Below are 24,217 nucleotides of genomic sequence, written 5' to 3' on the forward strand. Positions count from 1 at the left end.
CAAGCCGTGTTCGGGAGATGGCTGGAGATGCCTTGCCAGGCCCCTCTCTCTGGCTGCCCTTGTTCTGCTTTGAAATACCCCAGGCGCCACGCTCTGGGAGAAGGAGGGGGCATCCTGGTTCTTGAAAGGCCCCCCAAGGGAGCACTCCAGCCAGGGATGCCCACTCAGCCCTCCTTGGGAGCCCTGGAGGGTCCCGCCAAGCAAGGGCGGCGTCCCTTCTGCCCTCTCACTCACCCACCTGTTCACAGTCTGCCTGAGCTGACAGAGTCGGGTGGCTTCTGTGCACAAGTGCGCTTCCTCAGTCATGGACTCAGCCTCTGCTCTGGCCCAAATAGCGCTGCTGGGGGCCAGGGAAGCAGGCCTGGAGCAAGGAAGGCTTGGAGGGCCAAGAGAGCCCTTGGGCCTAGCAAGAGGGGCACCCTTTCCCCACAGAGCTGCCACCAATTTCCCTGGGGGGGGTGGAATCTTCCCTGGGGAGCCCCTTCTTGAGCTGCTTCACTTGGCCTCTGGTTTGGCAGCTCCCCCTCCGCTCCTCTGGGGACTCCCAAATTTCCCCCTCCGCAAGGCATCTTCTGTGTGCGGAGAGACCCCAACAAGAGTGGGCACAGAACTGGGAAGGGGGGTGTTGCGGGGTGTCCCCCTCCAGGGCTATTGGAGGGCAGGGCTTGGCTCCAGCAGCCTGGAGGGCACCAGGGGGAGGGGGCACATTGAGCCCCCCCCCCCGGTCATACCCTGAACTCTCTCTCTCTGTGCTGTCTTTTGGGAAAGAGCCACAGTCTTTGGCATGTCGCCTGGATCGACATCTCCGGTGGGGGACGCGAGGGACAGGGCAAGGGGCACCAGGGTTGGGCTGTGCCGCTTTCTGGCCTTTCCTCTGCCTGCCTCTGGGTGTCCCTCGAGGTGGCCGTGGGGAGGCAGGCTGGGCCAGGCACTGGGGCCGCAGCTCAGCTGTCCAAGGGGCCCAAAATAGCTCCAGCTCCTCCAGCCTGGCAGCCACAGCGGGAGCCCGGCCCGTGAGTGCCCCAGGCTGGCCATGCCTCCGCGGGGTCTGAGGGCTGCCTCTGGGAAGAGGCTTTCTGGGGCAGCAGCTTGGCTGGCCTGGGCCCGTCTGACCATGCATGTGCTGGCCCATCTGTCCCGTGCCCTCCGCCAATTGTGGGCCCTGCTGTTCCCCTCCCAGAAGTGGCCTGGAAGGGCCTCAGGTTCCCTTCCGGAGCCCTGGGAGAGCTGCCCCGAACAGAGGGTCTACAGGGGAGGAGACCCAGAAGGCAAGCTGCTCATGGTCCACACTTGGCCCTACAGCTTCCAGGTACGTGGGGAGCGATTTCCCTTGGGTGGGTGGGAGGGGGGAGCCAGGGTGGACCCAAGGGCCTGTCCGACTGCTTCCTTTCCTGCTGCACCTGAGAGAAGAGCCACATACAGCTGGTCTGCTCAGCCTGTCAGCAGTTCTCCAGGGTCTCTGGCACAGAAAGGCCCTCCCCGCCCCGTCCTGCCAGGGAACTGACCCATGGATTGAACCTGCGCCCTCTGGGATCCAAGCAGGGGCTTCACCGCTGAGCCACCCTGGCCCCTCCCAGCGTTTTGCCCACCCGCTTTGTTTCTGGAAGGGGCAGAGAGTCAAGGGGCAGCTCCAGCCTCTGGGGGCCTTCTGGCTGAGTGGCAGGCAGAAGGTCCCACGCTGGAGCCCCAGAAGCACCTCCAGGGGGTGGGAGACCCTCGAGAGCTGCTACCAGCCTGAGTGGACGAGGCTGACCTGGAGGGCCCCAGGACGGATCTGCTGAATGACTGCCCCCACCCCCACCCGCACCCCATGGCCTCGCCCCTGGACCCCCCTCCTTTCTTCCGGCAGGTGGACCTGGCCCCGCTGGCGGAAGAGAGTGCTTACTTCCAGGCCCTCTCCCGCTCCGGCATGCAGGAGGCGGCCGAGGGGCACCTCCGCCTGGACCACGTGCCCTCGGGGGCTTTCCACGCCATCCTGCAGTGGGTCTTCGGAGGGCGCTTTGGCCTGCAGACGGAGGAGGACCTCTTGCCGGCAGTGCAGGCCGCCAGCTACCTGGTGCTGCCTGGCTTCCTGGACCGGTGCTGGGTGGCTCTGCGCCCGCTGCTGGGCCCCCAGAACTGCTTGTCTCTCCTGCACTTTGCAGAGGCCGTGGGCTGCCCGGAGCTGCAGGCGGAGGTGTGTGGGTACCTGAGCGCCAACCTTCTGGAGCTGGCCGCGCCCGTCACTCGCCACTTGGCCCCGCAGCTGAGGGAAAAGCTGGCCCGGCTCCGCCTGCAGGGGCCCCCCCAGCTCTGCGTGCTGCAGAAGGAGAGCCTGACCACAGCCGGGCAGCGGGGCCTTTACTGCCGCCCACTGCCCCCCGAGGAGGGGGGCTGGCACTGCGCCACCCACCTGCCTTTCCAGGCCGAGAAGTGGAGCTTCAGCACCGCCCAGCTGCTCAACTACCTCTTCATCATGGGGGGCTACCGGGAGAAGCGGGGGGCCCGCGGCTTCATCTTCCGCATGGCAGCATTCCGCTACAATCCCCTGACTGGCGTGTGGCACCCCACAGCCGCGCCCCAGAAGGTCAGGAAACCTCTGATCTCATCCTGTCTATGGGTGGAGCGGGGGGGGGGGGAGTCCCTTGGCCTCCTAACTCACCCAAAAGCAGCAGCTGCTTCCTGGACTTCCAGCAAGGGGACTTCCAGCCTCTGCACATGTGGGGGAGATCCCTGTGGTCACGTGGCATGGCCTAAACACATGTGACCCCAGCAGCTGGGCAGGAGGGCTGGGGCCACTCTTGCTTGGGGAGAAACGAGGTGACTGGGAGGGGCTGAGGGCCAACCTTTGTCCCCCCCACCCACCCCCGACCATCCCTCCTCCATTCCAGGAGGAACCGGAGCCTGGAGGGGCCTCCATGGGTCTCTCTGCACCCCTCATGGTCTCCAAAGCCCCTTCCTTCCCCGGCTCCCTCCCGCATGTGGCGAAGAGCGCAAGGCTCTAATCTGGCAAGCTGTGTTTGATTCCCGCTCCTGCTCCACAGGCAGCCAGCTGGGTGACCCGGGGGTAATCACAGTTCTCTTAGAGCTCTCTCAGCCCACCTACCTCAGAGGGTGTCTGTTGTGGGGAGAGGAAGGGAAAGATGTTAGTAAGCAGTTCTGGGGCTCCTTCAGGTAGTGAAAAGCGGGATATAAAAGGCCAGCTCTCAACTCTTCACTCCCCCCAAATTGAAGACTTGAATAAGGTCCAGCAAGACATTTCCGCAGGAACTTCAGCGCATGCATTCTCCGCTGGGCTGCTAAAAATGGGCAGTTTATTTTTTCCCTGCCACTGTCTGTGGCCAGGGAGTTGTGCAAGTGCGCTGTGATGGTTTGCCCAAACGACAATCACCAGTCGTGGCGGAGTTCCTCCCGAGGCCCCGCCCTGAGCCCCTCCCCCTGCTCTTCCCACAGCGTCGACGGCACTTCGGCACCGCCGTGGTCGCGCACCACATCTACGCCATCGGGGGCTGGTACTTGGGCTCCCTCCTGGCCCCGGACAGCAGCACCTGCCTCTACGCAGCCGTCGAGCGCTACGACCCCTGGGCAGACCGCTGGGCCTTCGTCTCCTCCCTGCCCACGGGGGGCTTCTCCTTCGCCATCTCCCTGTCCCACGACCTTCCGCTCTGCACGGCACATGCCAGGGCCATCTACACGCTGGGCACCGTGCAACGCACCGGGGAGAAACTCCTCCTGCGCTACGACGTGGGCACCGGTGAGAAAGACGGCTGGGGCCCATCTCTGGACAGGGGCCGCACAGATTCCTGGTGCTCACCAAGGGCCAGTGAAGGCCTCTTCCCTGGGGTCTGCCCCTGCGGGTGTCCCCTGGGCAGGGGGAGGTGGGCTGATGGAGACCAGGCATGAGCTGAGAGCGGGGGCGGGGGGGGGGACTGACAGTACACACATGACAGGGCTTTCATGGGGGGGACCTGACAAAGGGAAACATTCCTCCCGCCCTCTCTCCTGGGGCAGGGGGGCAGCTTTTGTGAGTCACTGATCACTCCTTCCGCTCCCAGGAATCTGACGTGGCCCACAAGAGCTCCTCCTGCCACAAATCTTGTTCAGCATTAAGGTGGTCTCTTGCTCTTTTCTGCCGCCCAAAACACTAGAGCTCATGGGCCACCATTGACCCTGGTTGGCCCCTGCGTGAGACGGGAGGCTGGACTGGAGGGACCCTCCCTGGTCTGACCCAGCAGGGCTCTTCTGAGGGTCTTTTCAGGGGAAGGCCTCGGCCTCTCTGCCCTGTGGCTGGCCCTGCAGAGGAACTGGCTGGCCCCTGGGTGAGACGGGAGGCTGGACTGGAGGGACCCTCCCTGGCCTGACCCAGCAGGGCTCTTCTGAGGGTCTTCTCAGGGGAAGGCCTCGGGCTCTCTGTCCTGTGGCTGGCCCTGCAGAGGAACTGGCTGGCCCCTGGGTAAGACGGGAGGCTGGACTGGAGGGACCCTCCCTGGTCTGACCCAGCAGGGCTCTTCTGAGGGTCTTCTCAGGGGAAGGCCTCGGCCTCTCTGCCCTGTGGCTGGCCCTGCAGAGGAACTGGCTGGCCCCTGGGTGAGACGGGAGGCGGGACTGGAGGGACCCTTCCTGGCCTGACCCTGCAGGGCTCTTCTGAGGGTCTTCTCAGGGGAAGGCCTCGGCCTCTCTGCCGTGTGGCTGGCCCTGCAGAGGAACCGGCTGGCCCCTGGGTGAGACGGGAGGCTGGGCTGGAGGGACTCTCCCTGATCTGACCCAGCAGGGCTCTTCTGAGGGTCTTCTCAGGGGAAGGCCTCGGCCTCTCTGCCGTGTGGCTGGCCCTGCAGAGGAACCGGCTGGCCCCTGGGTGAGACGGGAGGCTGGGCTGGAGGGACTCTCCCTGATCTGACCCAGCAGGGCTCTTCTGAGGGTCTTCTCAGGGGAAGGCCTCGGCCTCTCTGCCCTGTGGCTGGCCCTGCAGAGGAAGTGGCTGGCCCCTGGGTGAGACGGGAGGCTGGGCTGGAGGGACCCTCCCTGGCCTGACCCAGCAGGGCTCTTCTGAGGGTCTTCTCAGGGGAAGGCCTCGGCCTCTCTGCCGTGTGGCTGGCCCTGCAGAGGAACCGGCTGGCCCCTGGGTGAGACGGGAGGCTGGGCTGGAGGGACTCTCCCTGATCTGACCCAGCAGGGCTCTTCTGAGGGTCTTCTCAGGGGAAGGCCTCGGCCTCTCTGCCCTGTGGCTGGCCCTGCAGAGGAAGTGGCTGGCCCCTGGGTGAGACGGGAGGCTGGGCTGGAGGGACCCTCCCTGGCCTGACCCAGCAGGGCTCTTCTGAGGGTCTTCTCAGGGGAAGGCCTCGGCCTCTCTGCCCTGTGGCTGGCCCTGCAGAGGAACTGGCTGGCCCCTGGGTGAGACGGGAGGCTGGACTGGAGGGACCCTCCCTGGCCTGACCCAGCAGGGCTCTTCTGAGGGTCTTCTCAGGGGAAGGCCTCGGCCTCTCTGCCCTGTGGCTGGCCCTGCAGAGGAACTGGCTGGCCCCTGGGTGAGACGGGAGGCTGGACTGGAGGGACGCTCCCTGGCCTGACCCAGCAGGGCTCTTCTGAGGGTCTTCTCAGGGGAAGGCCTCGGCCTCTCTGCCCTGTGGCTGGCCCTGCAGAGGAAGTGGCTGGCCCCTGGGTGAGACGGGAGGCTGGGCTGGAGGGACCCTCCCTGGCCTACCCAGCAGGGCTCTTCTGAGGGTCTTCTCAGGGGAAGGTCTCGGCCTCTCTGCCCTGTGGCTGGCCCTGCAGAGGAACTGGCTGGCCCCTGGGTGAGACGGGAGGCTGGACTGGAGGGACCCTCCCTGGCCTGACCCAGCAGGGCTCTTCTGAGGGTCTTCTCAGGGGAAGGCCTCGGCCCCTCTGCCCTGTGGCTGGCCCTGCAGAGGAACTGGCTGGCCCCTGGGTGAGACGGGAGGCTGGACTGGAGGGACCCTCCCTGGCCTGACCCAGCAGGGCTCTTCTGAGGGTCTTCTCAGGGGAAGGCCTCGGCCTCTCTGCCCTGTGGCTGCCCTGCAGAGGAACTGGCTGGCCCCTGGGTGAGAGGGGAGGCTGGACTGGAGGGACCCTCCCTGGCCTGACCCAGCAGGGCTCTTCTGAGGGTCTTCTCAGGGGAAGGCCTCGGCCTCCCTGCCCTGTGGCTGGCCCTGCAGAGGAACTGGCTGGCCCCTGGGTGAGACGGGAGGCTGGACTGGAGGGACCCTCCCTGGCCTGACCCAGCAGGGCTCTTTTTCTGTTATGTTCTCAGCATGGGCTGAGGGTTTGGGTCTGGCCTGGCAAATGACCATCGTGCGATCTCCTTCTTGCAGATTCCTGGCAGGAGCTGTTGCCAACGCTGACACAGGCAGATGCTGACCTGCCAGGGCTCTACTTCCTGGGCGGCACGGAGCCCCTCTTTGTGGTGGGCAGCAACTCTCGTGGCAACGTGGTGACGTCTTTCAGCGTGGCCTCCTGCCAGTGGGGCCCCGTCCGGGCTCTGCCCAAGTGTGGCTTGGCCGGGCAGGGCCTGGCTGTTGAGGGGCTTCTCTACATGGCCTCCCCTGACTTGGGGGCTATATTGGTGGTTGACCTGGCGGGACCAGACTGCACCCTGCTGCCTCCTCCCCCCTTCCCTCTGTGCTACGAGTCCCTCTTTCTGCTTCATTTCCCCCTGGAAGCCGACTCTAGAGGAGGGGCAGGTGAGCAGGAGGGGGAGAAGCCCTGAAGGGACGGTGTGCAGCTCCTAGCGACCACTCCGCCAGGAACCTGGGCGTGATCCTGGATGCTTCCCTTGCAGTGGAGGCCCAGGTCACAAAGGTAGCGCGGCTGGCATTCTACCACCTCCGCCAAGCCAAGCTAGTAGCGCCCTACCTGGACCCAGAGCTCCTAGGCCCGGTGATCCATGCGACGGTCCCCTCTAGTGCTCCAAGCGAGGTCTGACCAGAGCAGAGTAAGGCACGATTGCCTCCTTCGCCCACCTTTCCTTTCTAGGTCCGTCCTGTGCATGATGAGGCGTATGGATATTTTTATTACATTTATGGAGTGCTCAGTCTGAATCCTCCCACAGAGGAAGGCCTTTAGCCAGCTGGCCTTTGGGGTGGCTTCCATGCTGAAGTCCTGAAGGTGGAGCAGTGGGGGGGGGACAGGGGGGGGAGCAGGCAGGGCATGTTTTGGCAGGCCAGGATTGGAGTCACTCAAGGATCTGGACTGACAGAGAAATAAATGCTTAGCATTCAACCAGCAGGGGTAGTTTGTTTATTACAGACCTTGACCGGCATAAACCATGTAATACAATGAAATAGAAGCCAGCCGTCATGGTCTTTACAGACCACCTGTAGGTCAAAGCACAGAAGTCTTTTAAGAAAGCAAACGATGAACTAGATACCCCGAGTCATAAGTAGGTGCTCGACCCCCCCCCCCTTGCTCGAGAGGCCATTCCCTTTCTGACAGACTGCCCAGCCGGGTTTTGCTCCAGCACATGAGACGGAACCAGAGGCCACGAGGAACTTTGAATGTGGAGGGAAGCCGCCCCCTGCCGGGGTCCGTGCTTGGCTCTGTGGCCCTTTCTCGCATGCCCAGGGAAATGCCAAACACCACTCTGGGGCGATAAATAAATAAATAAGAAAGGCAAATGTCCTCCTGGCCAGTCTGGCCAGGGATTCTGGGTTGGGGGGCACCATCTGGGCATGGAATTGGGGTCACTGTGGGTGGGCAGGTAGTTGTGAGCTTCCTGCATTGTGCAGGGGGGTCCCCCCCTACCTCGTTCTAGCTCCTAGCGCCAGCTGGGTGTCATGGTTAGGGCTTCTAATCTGGCAAGCTGGGTTTGATTCCCCGCTCCTCCACATGCAGCCAGCTGGGTGACCTTGGGTCAGCCACAGCCCCAACAGAGCTGTTCTGACTGAGCAGCAATATCAGGGCTCTCTCAGCCCCACCTACCCCACAGGGTATCTGCTGTGGGGAGAGAAAAGCGAAGACGATCGTGAGTCGCTTCGAGGCTCCTTCGAGTAGTGAAAAGCGGGGTATAAAACCCAATTCTTCTTCTTCTGAGTCTTTATCCAGCTCTGACAAGGAGCGGAATTGACCAAGAAATAAGCGTTCTGACCTTCTGCCGCGCCCGTGATGCTAGGCTGGCTGGCAAAGTCCTCCAGGGGGTTCTCTTGGCAGCCCCTTTGAGGGGAGAGCCAAGGCAGGATTGGAGGGTTCTCCTCAATAGACCCATTTTTCACACTCCAGCCTTGCCCGGACCCCCCATGCAGGCAGCCCCTGAGGTGGCCGTGGCCGAGGCCCCCCCTGGCCTGCAGCGAATGGTCCATGGAAACCAGCCTCTGCCTCTCACCACCCAGGAGGACCTGATTCTGGCAGCCGATTTGGAGCCTGGCAGGGGACTTGGGGGGGGGGGGAGGGGCAGAGATGGCTCCGGGGGGGGGGGGATCCTGCTGAGAGCACTGAAGCCAGAGCATGGCTAGTTGATGGCCCAGTTGTACTTCCATGCTCAGCAGGAGGCTATTTCTGCTAGGGCCAAACCACAGGGCTGCCTTTCTTCAAGGGGGCTCTCTGGGGGTCTGTGGCTGGTCCTCGGACCCCAGTGGGCTCTTCTGGCAGAAGGCTAGCCGGGGAGGCGTCAGGGCCCCGTGCAGCAGGGTGGGGGTGGGGTTGGGAGCAGCTGCCTTGGTGCTTTGGGCCCAGCTGGCCTCTGCCTCCCTCCCTGCCCCAGCGCCCTCTCACCCAAATACCGGCCTCTATTTATAGCCTCACGGCCACCGGCCCCCCCGCAATCATAGTGCCCCTGGCTGGCGGCCAGTCAGGATCCCCTGCACATTCCAGGCACCTCACCAGCTCCTGCTTCCTTTCCCGGCAGGGCCATGGGGGGTGGGGGATCCAGCCAGGCACCCGGCTCCAGTGGCCCCCCACCATTGGACACTGTCCTGAGGAGCCTCGTGGGTGGAGGCCAGCCCCAATTTCCTCCTGGGCTTCTGGGCCCTGCCCTCCCAGGCACAATGAGTCCCGTGCAAGCATGCTTGGGATCCCTGGAGTAGCTCAGGTGGCCAACCTCCAGCTGGTGGCTGGAGACCCCCAGGGATTGTTTAAGGGGTCTCCAGATGGCAGAACTCATCAGTGGTAGGTGGATGGTGGGGCATTCTACCCCACGGAGGTCCCTCCCCAAATCTTCAGGAATTCTCCCAGAGCTGGCAACCCTGCCAGGATCCCAGGGGTTGCCTGGGGGGGGGGGGTGCCAGGAAGGGACCAAGTTAGGGGGTGGGGTGGGCTGGAGAGGTCCAGACCGGCTGAAGGCACCGCCGGGCTTGGCTTACTCGGGAGCCCTTTTGACAGCCCCGCCTGCCTCCCGGGCGCCCCACCGGTGAGCGGCCTGGCTGGGCAGGGGCTGATGCTTGCCCGGGCCGAAGGGGAAAGGCCCGCGGCTCAGTGGCAGCGTGTGTGCCCGGCCTGTGGAAGGTCCTCGGCGCGGTGCAGAGGCGCGAGAGGGTTGAGCAGGCCCGAAGGGGGGCAAGCCGTCGGCCGGGGCTCCGGAGGCGCTGGGGTGCAGGGCTGTGCTTGCCAGGTCCCTCCGGCCCCTCCTCCTGCCTCTGCCCGGGGACGGGCTCTCCTCCAGACGCCCTTCGGGCCGGGCTCTCCTCCGGCCACCCGCCAGCCGCCCAAGAACCGGCCCAGCCCGGGGCGCGCCGCCTCCCTCCGCCCCTCGACGGCCCAGCAGCAGCAGGAAGAGGAGGAGGAGGAGGAGGAGGGCGCGGGTAAGGCCGCCTGGGGAGAGGAGCGGCCGGACGGGGGACCGACAGGGGGTCGCCCCGCGGCGGTGAGGTTTGGGGGCGCGGGAAGCGCGACGGGGCGGCAGCTGGCCGAGGTTCCCGCTCGGCCCTCCGGCGGCTCCAGGGAGGGGGGCGCGTCGGCTGGGCTCAGCGGGCCGGCGTGCAGGGGCGGACCCGGAGCCCCGGAGCCCCGGAGGCGGCGGCTGCTTCCTCGCCCCGCGCGGGCTCCGACGGCTGCTTCGGGCCACGGCCAGCAGGTGGTGGCGGCGGTGGGAGGCGGTGCGCTCCTGCCGGCGCCCTCCTCGTCCTCCCCCCGCCCTTGGCCGGGGCCCAGCGCCGCGTGACGGGAGCCCGGCCGCCCAGGGCACGTCTGCCCGCCAGAAGCCTTGGCATGGGCGCCAGGGCGGCGAGCACGCCGGAGAAGGGCGCTCCGTCTGCAGGGGGCTTCTGGTTCGCCGGGCTGAGAGGGGAGAGTCCGGCGGCGGCGGGGGGGGGGGGGGACGGGGACCCTGTTGGGTCTTCTGGCGGTCGGGGACCGCGCATATTTTGAGGAATGGCCGCCCTTGGACAGGGAGCGGGGGGCGGCGGAGTAGCGCGGGGAACCACCGCGGTGTTATGGGTCAGAGCCCCTCAGCCCCCCTCCCTCCCTCACTGGGCGCCGGTTGTGGGGAGCGGACGGGAAGGCCGTTTGGAGACGCCTTCAGGTTGTGCAAAGTGGGGTCTAAATGCCAGCTCTCCTTCTCCTTCTCCTTCTCCTTCTCCTTCTCTCCTTCTCCTTCTCCTTCTCCTTCTCCTTCTCCTTTCCAGAAGGCCCTTTGAACAATCTGCCTTGGGGGTGATCTAAAGATATTCGGAAGGACAAGCGCCCCCAGGTAGGCGTCCTGAAGTCACACCTGATTCTGCTGTGCCAAGGCTGGGGAGGGGGTGGGGCTGAGGGGGGTTCAATCCCCAGCATCTCCAGCTAAAAATGTCGGACTATTGGGACACTATTCCCCTCCTGAGCAGAGGGCACAATGCCCCAGAGGTACAGTGGAACCCACGTGTCCTTTGTGTGTGTGCAGGTAAGAACACCACGCATAGAACAGAGACTGGTCTTTCTTTGCAGACGAATCCCACAACTCCATTTCTAGGCAGGAGGGGGGAGAGGCAGAGTCCTAATCTAGAATGGGGAGAGGGGAGGGGGCCCTCCTGCCCTCGTGGCACCAGGAGGGAGAAAGACGAGGCAGGAGGGAGGAGAAAGAGGCAGGCAGGCAGGCAGGCAGGCAGGCAGGAAGGAAGGAAGGAAGGAAGAAGGGAGGGAGGGAGGGAGGGAGGGAGGGAGGCAGGAAGGAAGGGAAGGGAAGGGAAGGGAAGGGAGGGAGGGAGGAAGGAAGGAAGGAAGGAAGGAAGGAAGGAAGGAAGGAGGGAGGGAGGGAGGGAGGGAGGGAGGAAGGAAGGAAGGAAGGAAGGAAGGAAGGAAGGAAGAAGGGAGGGATGGATGGAGGGATGGAGGGATGGAGGGAGGCAGGAAGGCAGTTCCCTGAGAGTATCAAAGCAACAATGGTGAGGTAGAGGCAGGAAGGGCCTCCTGTTTGCCGGCCTCTCTGTCTTTCTAGCCCTCTGGGAGCCCAGTCCTTCCCTTCCAACAAAAGGAAAGGAGCCGGGCAACGTGACGGGCCCCTGCTTGAGCCCCTGCAGAGCTGCTCTCAGCCCAGGCAGGCAATGCTGACCCGATGGAGTCCGCTAGAGCAGTGGTCCCCAACCTGCGGGCCGCGGCCCGGTGCCGGGCCGCAAAGGCCATGGCACCGGGCCGCGGCTCCCTCTCCCCGCCCCGCCCCCGCAGTAAAAAACTTCCCAGGCCGCAAGCTTGCGGCCCGGGAAGCTTCTTACTGCGGGAGGCGGGGAGAGGGAATCAGGGCCGGGCCGCGCCTGTGCAGGCCACGCCCGCTCGGCCCGATCCGCGGGCGCGGCCCGTGGGCGCGGCCCGATCCGTGGGCGCGGCCCGGGCGCGGCTCGCGGGCGCGGCTCGGGTGCGGCCCGATCCGCGGGCGCGGCGTGGGCGCGGACCGCGGGCGTGGCCCGCACGGGCGCGGTCCGCGGGGGCGCGGCCCGATGCCCTGCCGGTCCCCAGCCTCGGAAAGGTTGGGGACCACTGCGCTAGAGGCAGGAGCACATAAGCTGCAGCAGGTCACGCCGTGAAGAAAAGTGTGTGGGTTTTCCAGGGATCCCTGAACTCAACCCAGAGAAGAGCCGGAGTGCAGGAACCCTTCAAGACTGACAGCGTTTGTGGCAGGGGAGGAGCTTGGCTCGTTCTTCAGACAGACGGAACCCGGTGAGGAACCAGAGCCCCTGGCCACATTGTTCCCTCTTCCGTAGCATCCTCACCATAACCCTGTAAGGTAGGCTAAGCCGAGAGAGGCCCTGACCCGGACAGCCCAGAATTACCCCATCTCATCAAATCTTGGAACCGAAGTGAGGTCGGCCCTAGCTGGCACTAGAGGGGAGACCACCAGGGAGGTCCAGGCTCCTACCCGGAGGCCGGCTGTGTCGAGCCCCCTCCAAAGGCCTCTTGCCTCAGAAACCCAAGGGGGGGGCTGAGGTCTGCTGGGACTGGGTGGCGGGCTGGGAGAGGGTGCTGGGACTCAGGCTGTTGCGGGTGCTGTGGGGATTCAGGTTGTACTTTGACAGGACAGTGAGAGGCAAAGATCCTGGTTCAATAGGACCACAGAGAGAGGAAAAAATAAATAAAAAGTACTGTCTTTTGAAGAAGAGCTTTTTTATACCCCACTTTTCACTACCTGAAGGAGTCCCAAAGTGGCTTACAATCAGCTTTCCCTTCCTCTTCTCCAAACAGACACCCTGTGAAGTCGGAGGGGCTGAGAGAACTGTTCTGTGAGAACAGCTCTGAGAGAACTGTGAGCAGGTCCCCCAGCAGGCTGTGTGTGGAGGAGGAGCGGGGAATCAAACCACGCTGGCTCTGGCCTGGGGCCTGGGGGGGTGGGGGGTGAATGGGAATGCAAGTAACTTCTGATTGGGTGCAGCTAGCCCCCTTTGGTTACAGGCTGTCTGCCTTCAGGAGGCATGTAGACAGAGTGAGAGAGGCAGTTCTACCTGCTGAACTGCTGCCTGCCAGGCAGCTGTGCCATTGCTGAGGATTGCGGCTCCCAGTTCTGCTGGGGCAGTTGCAGGTGACAGTCAATGGAAGACCCCGGCTCTGGGGGTTCCACGGCAGTTGGGGGCTGCCCGGAAGGGCCTCCCCAGGAGGGGTTGGGCCCCAGCAGAGGGGCCACGGAGGCAGGGCTGACCCCGGTGGAGGCCTTCCTGCCTGCCCTTCGGGAGAGGAAGTCCCCGTGTGGGGTGGCCAGCTTGCGTCCACATCCAGGCTGCCCGTTCCCCGCCAGGTTTGCTCCCTTTTCCCTGGCAGGGCTCCTGTGTTTATGGCAGCCCGTGACGGGCAGGAATTCTGCTGAGTGTGTTCTTCCCCGCCAGCAGCTCCTTCTGCCAGGCTTCCCTTCAGAACCTTCTGGGGCAGGAGTCCCCCCCTCCAGTCCTGCCCCCTCCGCCCTTGAAAGGACAAGCCTGCAGGGGGGCTTCTGGGACTCCCCCTGTGCCCCTGCAGGCCCATGCCCGGAGCAAAGGCTTGACGAAGGGGCTGGGGGGCAGCAGAGCAAAGGGCCAGCATGGGGGGGGGCAGCTCAGAGCTCTGGGGGCCTCCATATACTCCCCTTCTGGTGTCCAGTCCTGGGGGGGGTCCCCTTCTGCCCCCCCCACTGGCTCAGGTGGTAGATACTACTGCATTTGTTCCCTTCTCAATATCAAAATAAAACAGGTGTGTGTGAGGGGGGGCGGTGGACCTTAAATGCTGACCCAGCGGGTTTTTCTGGGCCCGATCTGACATCAACTGATCTCAGAAGGGCTCCCCTTAGGCAGATGGGCAGAGAGAGGACCCAGCAATCCCAAAAGTGTGTGTGTGTGTTTGTGTGTGTGCAGATGACTATAGCCCCTGAGCTCACATTTCACTTTGTTGTTGTTCTTGTAAGCCTCAGTTAGTGTCGCTGGGGACCCAGAGGATCCAGCACCGTTCTCTCTGCCTCCCTTTTACCCTCACAACAACCTTGTGAGGTAGGTTAGGCAGAGAACATGAGTCCAGGCCCCCCAGGACGTTTCCATGGTGGAGGGGAGAATCGAGCCCTGCTCTCCCAGCCCTGAAAGAGCCTTCCTCCCTGAGGGCCTGGCTGGCTGGCCTGCCCCCAGGAAGGAGAGAGGCCAGGGGCACCCCCACCCCCAGCTTCCGGGGACAGGAGAGAGGCCAGCCTGGGGGCCTTGGAGCCCACCTAACTGGAGAGGGGACTGGAGGATCAGCCCTGCCAGCAGTGGGTCTCAGTGGCCCCGGCACCAGCTGTTGGGGGTGGGTCTGGGCCAGAGGGAGCAGGAGGGGGCGAACGGGGCCCCCAGGGGCTCCCAGGCCCTCGGGGCCAAGGTCAGCTCCCAACACAGCTCTCTGCCTGCCCCCCAGGAGCCGCAGAGCCTCCAATATGGCGGAAGCCCACCAGGCGGTGGCCTTCCAGTTCACGGTCACCCCGGAGGGCGTGGACTTCCAGGTCAGCCGCGAAGCCCTCAAACACATCTACCTGTCCGGCCTCTCCTCCTGGAAGAAGCGCTTCGTCCGTCTGAAGGTGAGGAAGGACCAGCCTGGCCTGGGGCTCTGGGGGGAGGCAGGTGAGATGGAAGGGTCCCTGCTGGGGGTGCCCTTGGACCCTCTCCTGGGACTCCAGACCCACCCTGGGGGACAGCCACCCAAACTTCTCCTGTCTGAGACGAGACCCCTCCCAACCTGCCCCCCAAGGCCAAGGGCTGGCCTCCAGAGGTGCACAGGCCGTGGAAGCACAAGCAGCAGCATCCCCAGCTGAGGAGCCCTGCAGGGGTTCCTGCCCTTCTGCAGGAGGGGGAGGGCGGGGAGGCTGGCTGGCTGGAGCTGTCCAAGGAGCAGTGGCCTTTCCAGAGGTCCAGTGCAGACCCCCTCCCCGCAACACGCCTGCTTTCCACAGAACAGCATCCTGACGGGGGTGTATCCAGGAAGCCCCTCGGGCTGGTTGGCGGTTGTCCTAGCGACCGTGGGCTCCACCTACTTCCGCGTAGACGTGTCCAGGGGGCTGATCGGCTGCATCCGAGATCGCCTGCCCCAGGGGTGAGTGCCAGCGCCCCCCTCCTGCCACCGGCTGCCTTCCCTGTCCCTGGCACGCACAGCGGGGGAGGGCGAGGTTTCCAGGGGTGGTTCATCGGGCCCAGGGGCCAGGGTAGGATTGTCAGCTCCGCTGGGTCGGGACGCAAGCAGGACGGCGAGCACAGGATCCCCCCGGCCCACCAGGGAGATGAAGAGGCTGCCAGCCTCGGGTGCGAGAGGGGGCCCCCCAGAATGTCCGCCTTCCCTGCAGGAGGGACCTCGGGGCTTCCTTCCTTCCTTCCGCTACAGAGCGGGGGATCCAGCCCGGCCTCCCTTTGCGGGGCCTTACGTCCCGCCTCAGCCGAGGAGATGTCGGGGAGTGTCCCTTGTTCCTCCCTGTGTCCCCCTGCAGCTGCTACTTGAGCCTCCGCAGCCGTAACCTGCTCAGTGCCCTCCTGTTCTCCACCGGCCTCTGGGCCTCGGGGATCCTGCTGTGCCGGCAGGCGCTCAAGCTGCTCCTCTCCTACCACGGCTGGATGTTTGAGCCGCATGGCCGGGCCAGCTACACCACCAAGGTCTGGGCGGTGAGTGGTTTGCCAGCAGGTTCACCTCCAGCAGGTTCGCCTCCAGCAGGCCTCGTCCGCCAGCCTGCCTCACCGGATCCCAGGCCGGGGGGGGGGGTTGGTGTGGATCAGGACTGTCTGTAATGTCTGCCGTTCCTCCCTTTGGTGCAGGCCACGGTGAGATTGCTGTCCGGCCGCCAGCCCATGCTGTACAGCCTGCAGACCTCACTGCCCAAGCTGCCCGTGCCCAAGGTGGAGGAGACCATCCGGCGGGTGAGCGGGCGCTGGGCATGCTGCCTCTGGGGAAGCTGGCTGGGCACTATGGCTCTCTCTCTCCAGGCTGGAGCACTCAGGGGCATCCCTGCCCGGCCCCTCTGGCTCCCGCTGCTTGAGCCATTCCTGCTTTGCCAGCCTCGGGCACAGCAGGGGATGGTGGGGATTCTGGCAAGGGAACCGGGCGGCTGCAAGAACACTCCGAGGGTGTGACTCTGTTGGAAGGAGAGTCTCTCCAGCCCCCGCTGCCCCAGGGTCACTGGCCTCCCTCTCTCTGCAGTACCTGGAATCGGTTCAGCACCTGATGGACCCCGAGAGGTACCAGCAGATGGAGGCCTTGGCCAGGGAGTTCCAGAAGAAGGAGGCCCCTCGGCTCCAGAAGTACCTGGTCCTCAAGTCCTGGTGGGCCACCAACTACGTGAGTCCTGGTCCAGCCCAGCCAACCCTGCAAGGGGCCCCCTCCATGCCCCCTCCCTGGCACGGCATCCACACCTGGTGGAGCACCCTCCCCTCCCCCCTCCCCTCCCACCGTCCCGCAGCCCCAGCATCCACTGGCTGCTTTTACTGAGTTGGAGGCCTCTTATGCTTCTGGGGCAGGCCCTGGTCCAGACAGGCACTTCCCGTGTCCAGGGAGGGTCCTGCAGGAGCATGCTCTTCAGTGTGCCAGGAATGCCCCCTCTGGGCCCATGGCCGGGCGTCAGTCCATGGGTCTGCCAGTGGCACTAGAGACGGGTTCTACTCGGTGGTCAAGAGCGGGAGACTGGAGATCTGGATTTACTTCCCCGCTCCTCCTCCTCCCCAGGAAGCCAGGGGGGTGACCTTGAGCCAGCCACAGTTCTCTCCCCGCTCTCTCAGCCTGCTGGGAACTCCTTGGGGTAGGGGAAAGCAGGGACTAGAAGCCGAGTCTCCTTGGTCCTGGGCTCTTTGACCTTCTTGAGCCGCCCCCTTCTCTGACCTCTTGTGCCCCCTAGTGGGTGCCGCTGTCTCCTCCGTCCCCCTACCTGAGAGAGTCTGTGTTCCCTCGACAGGTGAGCGACTGGTGGGAGGAGTACGTCTACCTGCGGGGAAGAGGCCCCATCATGGTGAACAGCAACTACTACGTGATGGTGAGGAAGGCGTCTGCTGTCAGGCCCCTGGGGCTGGGCGCCCCCCTCCCCACTGCTCTGCCCTGCCCTGCCCTGCCCCATGGCCAGCATCGGGGCTCAGTGGGGCAGCTGAGGAGAGCTCCGCTCCGGCTGCCTCTCTCCGGGTGACTCTTCTGCCCCCCTGGCCAGGACTTCCTGTACGCCAGACCCACCCTGCTCCAAGCTGCCCGGGCCGGCAACGCCGTGCATGCCATCCTGCTATACCGGCGCAAGCTGGACCGCGAGGAGCTCCTGCCGGTGAGTCCCGGGGGCTCAAGGGGGCCTCCCTCCCTTCAGGCGGGCGGGAAGGATCCTCTGCCCCGGCCCTCTTTGGGGCTCCGTTGTGCCGTGGTCTGGGGGTCACTCGCTGGGGCTGAGCCCGGGGCTTAGACTGTGCCCCCCTTTCCTGGGAAGGGCCAGGTGGGCCCCGTGAACGGTCCTTCCCCCCCCTGCCAGGTGATGGCGCTGGGCGTGGTCCCCATGTGCTCCTACCAGATGGAGAGGACCTTCAACACCACTCGCATCCCCGGCAAGGAGGCAGGTGGGTGGCCGCAGGGACGCAGCCCCTTCGCTGCCGTTTAGGGCGCCTTTCTGAGGCGGTGCCATGGAAGTGGCCCGCACGGCAGGGGGGAGGGGGGCAAGCTAAGAGGGAGGGCTCTTGTGGCTGCCTGCCTGGGGACTCGGTGATCCAGGTGCGATTCAAACCGGGGAGGGGCTGGGGGGAAGGCTCCTTCCCATCTAATGCAAAGAGGCAGGACTTGTTTGCCGGGCTCAGCACAGACCAGGAGCAGGATGGCCTCTTCCCCCGGGGGGGGGGGCAGCGCAGTGGTGGTGCTCGTGCCAGTGGCAGGTAAGAGCCCTCCTGGGCAGGTATAGGGGCCAGAGGAGCCCGAAGACCCTGGAAGAAGTGCCGCGCTCAGCTAGCCACAGCGCCCTCCCTGGACAAGGAAGCCCTGAGCGAGCGGGTTCTGTAGAGCATCTGCCACTGTGGGTGGGCGAGGGGGGGGGCAGGTGGGCAGGGAGGGACTTCTGTAGTTCATTCCCGTTGCATTCCCCATGGGAGACGCCACATGAGATGTTTTCACATGAGAAAGCCGCCTGTTAGCTTTACGCAGCAGCAGCAGCAGCACCTGAGAGTTACCTGCTTCGAGCCTCCAGTAGAGCTCCTGTGCCAAAAGTAGGGGGGGCTTCCTGCTCTCCTCTCCCTCCCCCCCCCTCCCTGCAGATTCTCTCCTGCACGTGGCGGAGAGCAAGCACCTGGTCGTCTACCACACCGGCCGCTTCTACAAGGTGTGGCTGTACCACGGGGGGAAGCTGCTGAGCCCCCGAGACCTGGAGCTGCAATTCCAGCGCATCCTGGATGACCCTTCAAGGCCTCAGCCCGGCGAGGAGAAACTGGCGGCCCTCACGGCGGGGGAGAGGTAGCCTCGGCTCTGGGCCCCCCACCCCCCGGAGGTCGTGGGAGAGGGGGAGGGAGAGGCCTGCAGGGGGCCTGACCAGGTCCCTGGTGGGGGTTTCAGAGTCCCGTGGGCAGAGGCGCGAGCCCAGTACTTCCGCCAAGGGAAGAACCGGCTGGCCCTGGACTGCATCGACCGCGCGGCCTTCTTCTTGACCCTGGATGAAGACGCCTGCGGCTACGAGCCGAGCAACCAGGAGAGCCTGGATGAGTTTGCCAAGAGCCTCCTCCACGGGCAGTGTTACGACAGGTGAGGCCAGGGTGGCCAAGTGCCAGGTGGGGACTGGAGACCCCCTGCTATTACCACCTCCCCCCCCCCATGGAGGAAATGGCTGCTGTGGAGGGTGGGCTGAGTGGCACTCCCTCCCCTCCCCTCCCCTCCCCTCCCCTCTGCGTGGCACTGGGGGTGGCTGGACTCACGGCTGGCCCAGGCCTCCTGCCCGTCTGCTTTGCCAGCGGCTCTCGCCTTAAGCTGCTCTCAGTGGGGCCCTTCCGGGGGGGGAGATGTCCCCAGACCAATCGTCCTCTTGGCAGGGGGCTCCAAGGACCCCGCCCTCCCTCGCACCCAGGCATCGTGGGAGGAGTTGTGAGCGGCAGAAGGGGGAGAGGCTAAGGCTGGGGAGGGGTGGAGGGGTGGGGCCACTTTTTGGGGAGTCCCCTTCTGGAGCCACTTGTGCAAACTGTGTCTCTTCCGGGGAAGTTATCTTTGACCCTCCACCCCCCCCCCCACTGCAGCCCCTTGAGTCCCTGGGCCACCCAGTCCCGGCCCCATCAGCTCTGCCACGCAGCAATGAGTGTTCCAGCCGGGCACCTCCGTGGTAGGCATGGGAGCCCTGGCATGCTGGGAGCCCTGGCATCCTGCTTGGTGCCCCAGGGGGGTGAGGAAGCAGGTGACGCCCAGCGGGATGGCTGACGAGACACCGAAGAGTTCCCCACTGGACCCCGTAAAGCCAGTCTTCCCGGGGGAGCCGCCCCACCACAGTCTTGGAGTCTCTCTGCTCTGCCCCCCCCCCCAGTGCTCCTGAAAGCCCCCGGAAGTCTTCCCCTGGGCCCTTGGGCTTCCGCAGGGTACGTGGCTCCGCCTCCCACAGCGGCCATTTTGGGGTGGGCTCCACCCAGCGTGGTGGCCATTCTTGTTGACGCAGGATTCCGGCGTGCCTCCTGCAGCGGCCGATGGCCTGAGGCTCTTGGCCTGCCCCTCCCTCCTGACAGGCTCCGTCTCCCCTTGGCAGGTGGTTCGACAAATCCTTCACGTTGGTGGTGTACCGCAACGGCAGGCTGGGTGCCAACGCCGAGCACTCCTGGGCCGATGCCCCCGTTGTCGGGCACCTCTGGGAGGTGAGGAACAGCTGCGCCTGGGAGGCCCCTCGCTCTGGCCACGGGGACGGGGACACGGACGCCCCCGGGGATCCCTTCTGATGCCTCTTCCTTCCCCTCCAGTTCATGTTGGCCACAGACCAGTTCCAGTTGGGCTACACCCGCAGCGGGCACTGCCAGGGGGCGCCCAACACTGCCCTGCCTCCGCCCCAGCGCTTGCAGTGGGACATTCCGGCCGAGGTAGTTCCGCTGGCTACGGGTTCCACTGCTGGGGGAGGGGGCTGTGCTGTGGCCCTGGGCAGTGGGGCTGCTTGGGGGGGGGTCGGTCCCAGGAGATTGGGGCAATCTCCGGCTCCTTATTTCCGGGCCGTGATTGTGGTGGGGCTTCAGGGGGCTCGAAGGCCCCCTCCCTGGCCTGGGCTTGGCTCTCCTGTCCTTCTAATGGGGGCGGGGGGTGGGGGGCTTGTTCTCGCTCTCACCCGGGCTGCTCTGTGCAGTGCAGGGTGGCCATAGACGCCTCCTACAGTGTGGCCCGGGCTCTGGCTGAGGACGTGGACTTCCACTGTTTCCGCTTCACAGACTTCGGCAAAGGCCGCATCAAGGGATGCCGGACCAGCCCCGACAGCTTTGTGCAGATGGCCCTGCAGCTGGCACACTTCCGGGTAATGCCCCCTGGGCCGGCAACTCTGCCTCTCCCCCTGGCCGGTTGTTCCAGGGGCAGCCACCCTCCCCGTGCCTCGGCTAAGGCACACGCGTATGGAGCTGTGCTGCTCACAGCCCCTCCCGTGTGAGCCCAGGAGGCAGCTGCATAGCAAAGGGGCTGGGGGGGGGGGCTCGGTGGCAGCCCGGGGGTCCTGGGGTCTCCCTGCCGCCCTGGAGCCCCTCCCCGCCTCACTTCCCCTCCCCTCCCCCCAGGACAAGGGCTACTTCTGCCTGACCTACGAGGCCTCCATGACCCGGCTGTTCCGGGAGGGCCGCACCGAGACAGTGCGCTCCTGCAGTCGCCAGGCAGTGGCCTTTGTGCGCAGCATGATGAGCCCGGAGGCCACGGTGAGTGCTGGGGGGGGGGGGAGAGCGGGGGCCCTTCTCCGTCCCCTTCTCCAGACCCCCTCCCAAAGCGTCCCCCACCCCCAGTGGACCCGTTTGAGCCCTGGGCGGGAGCGGTGTGTGTGGGGGGGGTTATAAGCGTAGCTCCCTGAGCAGCCTTTGCAAACGACGCCCACTTGCCGGGGGAGGGAGTCGGAAGGAATGCCTTCCAAGGGGGAGTCTTCCTTTGGTGCCGGCACTTCTGCCCAGGGCCAAGGGGCCCAGGACGCCCTCTCCAGGGGGCTGGAGTCTGCTCTTTGCCAGGGGCTGAGCCTCGAGAGAGAGGGCAGGGCAGGGCAGGCACACAACTGGCAGCCGGGGCAGAATATGTGTGTGTGTGTGTGGGGGGGGGTCAGCCGTGGACTCCACCATCCGGGCTCTTGGCTGAAAGGGCTGCAAGGAAGCAGTCCGAGTGACCCCCTCCCCCATTCGTCCAGGCCCCCTCTGACCCTGTTTGTTTCCTGCAGCCCTCGGAGTGCCTGATGCTTTTCCGGAAAGCGGCTGAGAGGCACCAGCACCTCTACCGCCTGGCCATGACAGGGGCTGGCATCGACCGGCACCTTTTCTGCCTCTATGTCGTGTCCCGCTACCTGGGGGTGGACTCACCCTTCCTGGCCCAGGTGAGGACTGCTCGAGGGGGCACACGGCCTGTTCTGCCAGGCAACTCATAAGAACAGAATCATAGAGTTGGAAGGGCACTCCAGGGTCATCTAGTCCAACCCCCTGCACAATGCAAGAGCCAGCCCCTCTGGAGGACCAACAGCAGGGCTTAGATAGGGCCGAGGCCTTCCCCTTCTAAGAACGTCAGAACCCTGCTGGGTCAGACCACTGGGGGTCCACCATCCAGTGCACCATCCTCTCTCCCAATCTTCTTTCTTTCTTTCTTTCTTTCTTTCTTTCTTCCTTTCTTCCTTTCTTCCTTTCTTCCTTTCTTCCTTCCTTCCTTCCTTCCTTCCTTCCTTCCTTCCTTTCCCACCACTCTCGGGGATACCGGCTTGCGGCAGGTTACAAGTTAAAACCCCCATGCAATAAGACCCCAGTTTAGAGTTACAAATGTAATAAAGCAGCGTAAGAACTCCCCATTTCCAGCCTTCACGAGGCCCCAGCCAGCCAGCCCGTAACATGCAGTCGATGTCAGACACAGGAATCCCCCACGGAGGAGGGGGAAATGAGGGGGGGGACCAGGATCTTCCGGAGCTAGACCTTGACCAGAGGCCGACAGGGGCCAGCAACATTGCAGAGGGGCTGGGGCCTTTCCCTGATGCAGCCTCCTGGCTCTGGGATTCACAGGTGGAGTGCCTCTGCACGTGGAGTCCCCTCAGCCCCTGGGGCCAGTAGCCATTGCGGGACTACTCCTCCATGAATCTCTCTAATTCCCCTTGAAGGCTGTTCCTTCCTGTGGCCATCACTGCATCCTCTGGCAGCCCATTCCACATTCTAGTGGCTCTGTGTGTCACGCAGGATTTCCTTTAGTCCTTCCTGGATCTACTGTTCAAAGGTTCCTTGGTTGCCCTTGGTTAACTCTCTCCTCCCCAGGCATATTTTATAAACTTCTATCACGCCCCCTCCCCTTATCCATCCCTTGTGGGAGCGGGGAAGGCCTTGGGCCCTCGGGGGGGGGGAAGGGGCTCCCAGTCCTCATCTTCTTGGCCCCCCTCCTCACAGTCTTTTGGCACACGGCATGTTTTGTGTGAGAAGCTGCCCTGGGGCAGGGGGAGGGGAGGGGCTAATCAGCCCCACAGACAGCCTGGCCCCCTGTAGTGGGAGACCCCCACCTCCGAGGCACCCCTGACCCCGCCCGTGTTGGCAGGTGCTGTCCGAGCCCTGGCGCCTCTCCACCAGCCAGACGCCGCAGCAGCAGATTGGCCTGTTTGACCTGGAGGCGAATCCGGATCACGTCTCCCCCGGAGGGGGCTTTGGGCCGGTGAGTCTGGCTTGGCCTCCCGGGGTTGTGAGCTGCGGGGAGTGCCCAGAGGGGCCTTTGCCTGGGGCCTGACTCTCCAGCGGCCCCTGCAGGTGGCCAACGATGGCTACGGCGTCTCCTACATCCTTGCCGGAGAACACCTCATCACCTTCCACATTTCCAGCAAGCACTCCAGCCCAGAGACGGTGAGTAGGAGGACATGGGAAGGGTCCTACAAACCATGCTGTGTGTGTGGGGGGGGGGTCCTGCCAGACCATCCCTGTGGCAGGGCCAGGCCCACCCTCCCAAGACAGGCCTGCTTCTGAGAGGTCCCCCCTTTCCTGGGCAGCCCTGTGCTCTGCCAGCTCCGTGGCCACCCACCTGCCCCGCACTTGAGGCTCCGGAGAACGGCCTCCCCCTCAGCAGTCTTGTCTGCATGCCCCGGTCTCCTCTAGGGGTCCTGCTGCATGTTACTCCACGGCCTGAGATGCTGCAGATGCTTACACGCCACAGGGACTTCCTGGTGGTGGCCCCAGAGCTGTGCAGCTTCCCCCCTCCCTCTCTAGTGCTGGGTCTGCTACCCCACCCACCGGCACGAACCAAAAAGCTGTCAGTGGGCAGATGGGGGAGGAAGGGGAAATGATTCCGAATGACTGGATGAAAGGATCATCTTTCGAGTGGGTTTGCAGGCCGAGGGCGGCTGTGCTCCCCAGCCCCCAAGCCCCTTCTGACAGGGTCCAGCCGGACTGGCGAGAGCTGTGCCGGGCGGTCTTCAGGCCCAGGATGGGACTGTGGCTCAGAGTGGCCGTGGGTTCAGTCCCCGGCATCTCCAGTTACAGCTTCCGGTGGGAGGTGATGGGAAAGACCTTGGCCTGAGACACCTTGGAGAGCAGCTGCCAGTCTGAGGAGGCAGGACCGGGGATCTGATCCGGTGCCACAGAGGCGGAGAAGACCCCTGCTGAGCGCCCCACCAGTCCTAGGCCGGACGGAGCCAGGGGGGCCGAGGGGCTGGGGGTGCACTGTGCTGGGCCGTTCCCACAGGCCAGTCTCCTCTCCCCCTCCCTGCAGGACTCTAAGCGCTTTGGGAGGAACATCCGCCAGGCCATGCTGGACATTGTGGCCCTCTTTGACACCCCGCTGGCCAACTGAGGGCCCCCCCCACCCCAGGCCCCCTGGGCCTCAGAACCCCCAGCAAGCTGCCTGCTGGCCGCAGAGCACCCCGACGCACGGAGGAGGAGAAGCTGGTTCCAGGACCCCCTTGGACTTTGTCCTCTACACACCTTTGCCCTGCCCTCAACCCCCCCCCCCGCAGTGAACCTAAGAGGGTGTGTGTGTGTGGGGGGGGAAGGTTCACTGCATGTCAAAGAATAAAAGCCTTTACTCCCTGGATGGGCAGGACACTGAGGGGTCTCTCTGTGGGCGTCTCTGCCTTGAAAGAGGCGGGAAGGGAAGGGTGGGGAAGAGGCATGACCTTCTGACAGGTGAGCTTCAGACAACATCAGGAGAGCCCTCCTGGAACAGACGGGGGGGGGCTGGAGGATCCATGTGGCCGAGCACCAGGTGTCCAGTGGAGATCTCAAGCACAGTCTGTGTCCCACCCAGCCCCCCC

At 64.7% G+C, this 24,217-nt stretch overlaps 2 protein-coding genes across 14 annotated transcripts; both read left to right on the forward strand.

Moving 5' to 3' along the window:
* The first annotated feature begins 983 nt into the window (after window positions 1-983).
* LOC143839174 (kelch repeat and BTB domain-containing protein 13-like) lies at window positions 984-7,101 on the forward strand. The gene is made up of 4 exons (XM_077340999.1): window positions 984-1,309; window positions 1,850-2,566; window positions 3,433-3,733; window positions 6,309-7,101. Exons 1-4 carry the CDS (start codon window positions 1,034-1,036, stop codon window positions 6,701-6,703), a joined length of 1,689 nt encoding a protein of 562 aa, XP_077197114.1. The 5' UTR covers window positions 984-1,033; the 3' UTR covers window positions 6,704-7,101.
* A 1,921-nt stretch (window positions 7,102-9,022) lies between these two features.
* On the forward strand, window positions 9,023-23,997 carry CPT1B (carnitine palmitoyltransferase 1B). 13 transcript variants are annotated; one of them, XM_077340580.1, is made up of 22 exons: window positions 9,023-9,096; window positions 10,551-10,615; window positions 11,945-12,054; window positions 14,239-14,398; window positions 14,771-14,910; window positions 15,299-15,470; window positions 15,621-15,722; window positions 16,003-16,140; window positions 16,751-16,828; window positions 16,997-17,104; window positions 17,303-17,387; window positions 18,072-18,267; window positions 18,367-18,552; window positions 19,535-19,640; window positions 19,743-19,859; window positions 20,117-20,281; window positions 20,535-20,669; window positions 21,173-21,325; window positions 22,091-22,203; window positions 22,516-22,629; window positions 22,722-22,814; window positions 23,677-23,997. In XM_077340580.1, the coding sequence occupies exons 4-22, from the start codon at window positions 14,258-14,260 to the stop codon at window positions 23,921-23,923; spliced, it is 2,589 nt and encodes an 862-aa protein (XP_077196695.1). In that variant the 5' UTR covers window positions 9,023-9,096; window positions 10,551-10,615; window positions 11,945-12,054; window positions 14,239-14,257; the 3' UTR covers window positions 23,924-23,997. The 13 variants fall into 13 exon arrangements, 11 of the variants coding, with proteins under 11 accessions (XP_077196695.1, XP_077196697.1, XP_077196690.1 ...); XM_077340582.1 differs by lacking the exon at window positions 9,023-9,096 and adding an exon at window positions 9,342-9,728 and having other exon boundaries at window positions 11,945-12,121; XM_077340575.1 differs by lacking the exon at window positions 9,023-9,096 and adding an exon at window positions 9,343-9,728.
* Window positions 23,998-24,217: the final 220 nt, after the last annotated feature.

The sequence above is a fragment of the Paroedura picta genome, chromosome 5 (assembly GCF_049243985.1).
Source record: "Paroedura picta isolate Pp20150507F chromosome 5, Ppicta_v3.0, whole genome shotgun sequence".
Lineage (NCBI taxonomy): Eukaryota > Metazoa > Chordata > Lepidosauria > Squamata > Gekkonidae > Paroedura > Paroedura picta.

Coding starts and splice junctions, on each gene's coding strand:
- CPT1B (XM_077340580.1), top strand. CDS start 14,258: ATGGCGGAAGCCCACCAGGCGGTGGCCTTCCAGTTCACGGTCACCCCG. Junction 19,641..19,742: donor TTGTCGGGCACCTCTGGGAG/GTGAGGAACAGC, acceptor CTTCCCCTCCAG/TTCATGTTGGCCACAGACCA. Junction 20,282..20,534: donor TGCAGCTGGCACACTTCCGG/GTAATGCCCCCT, acceptor CCCTCCCCCCAG/GACAAGGGCTACTTCTGCCT.
- LOC143839174 (XM_077340999.1), top strand. CDS start 1,034: ATGCCTCCGCGGGGTCTGAGGGCTGCCTCTGGGAAGAGGCTTTCTGGG. Junction 1,310..1,849: donor CTTGGCCCTACAGCTTCCAG/GTACGTGGGGAG, acceptor TTCTTCCGGCAG/GTGGACCTGGCCCCGCTGGC. Junction 2,567..3,432: donor CCACAGCCGCGCCCCAGAAG/GTCAGGAAACCT, acceptor CTCTTCCCACAG/CGTCGACGGCACTTCGGCAC.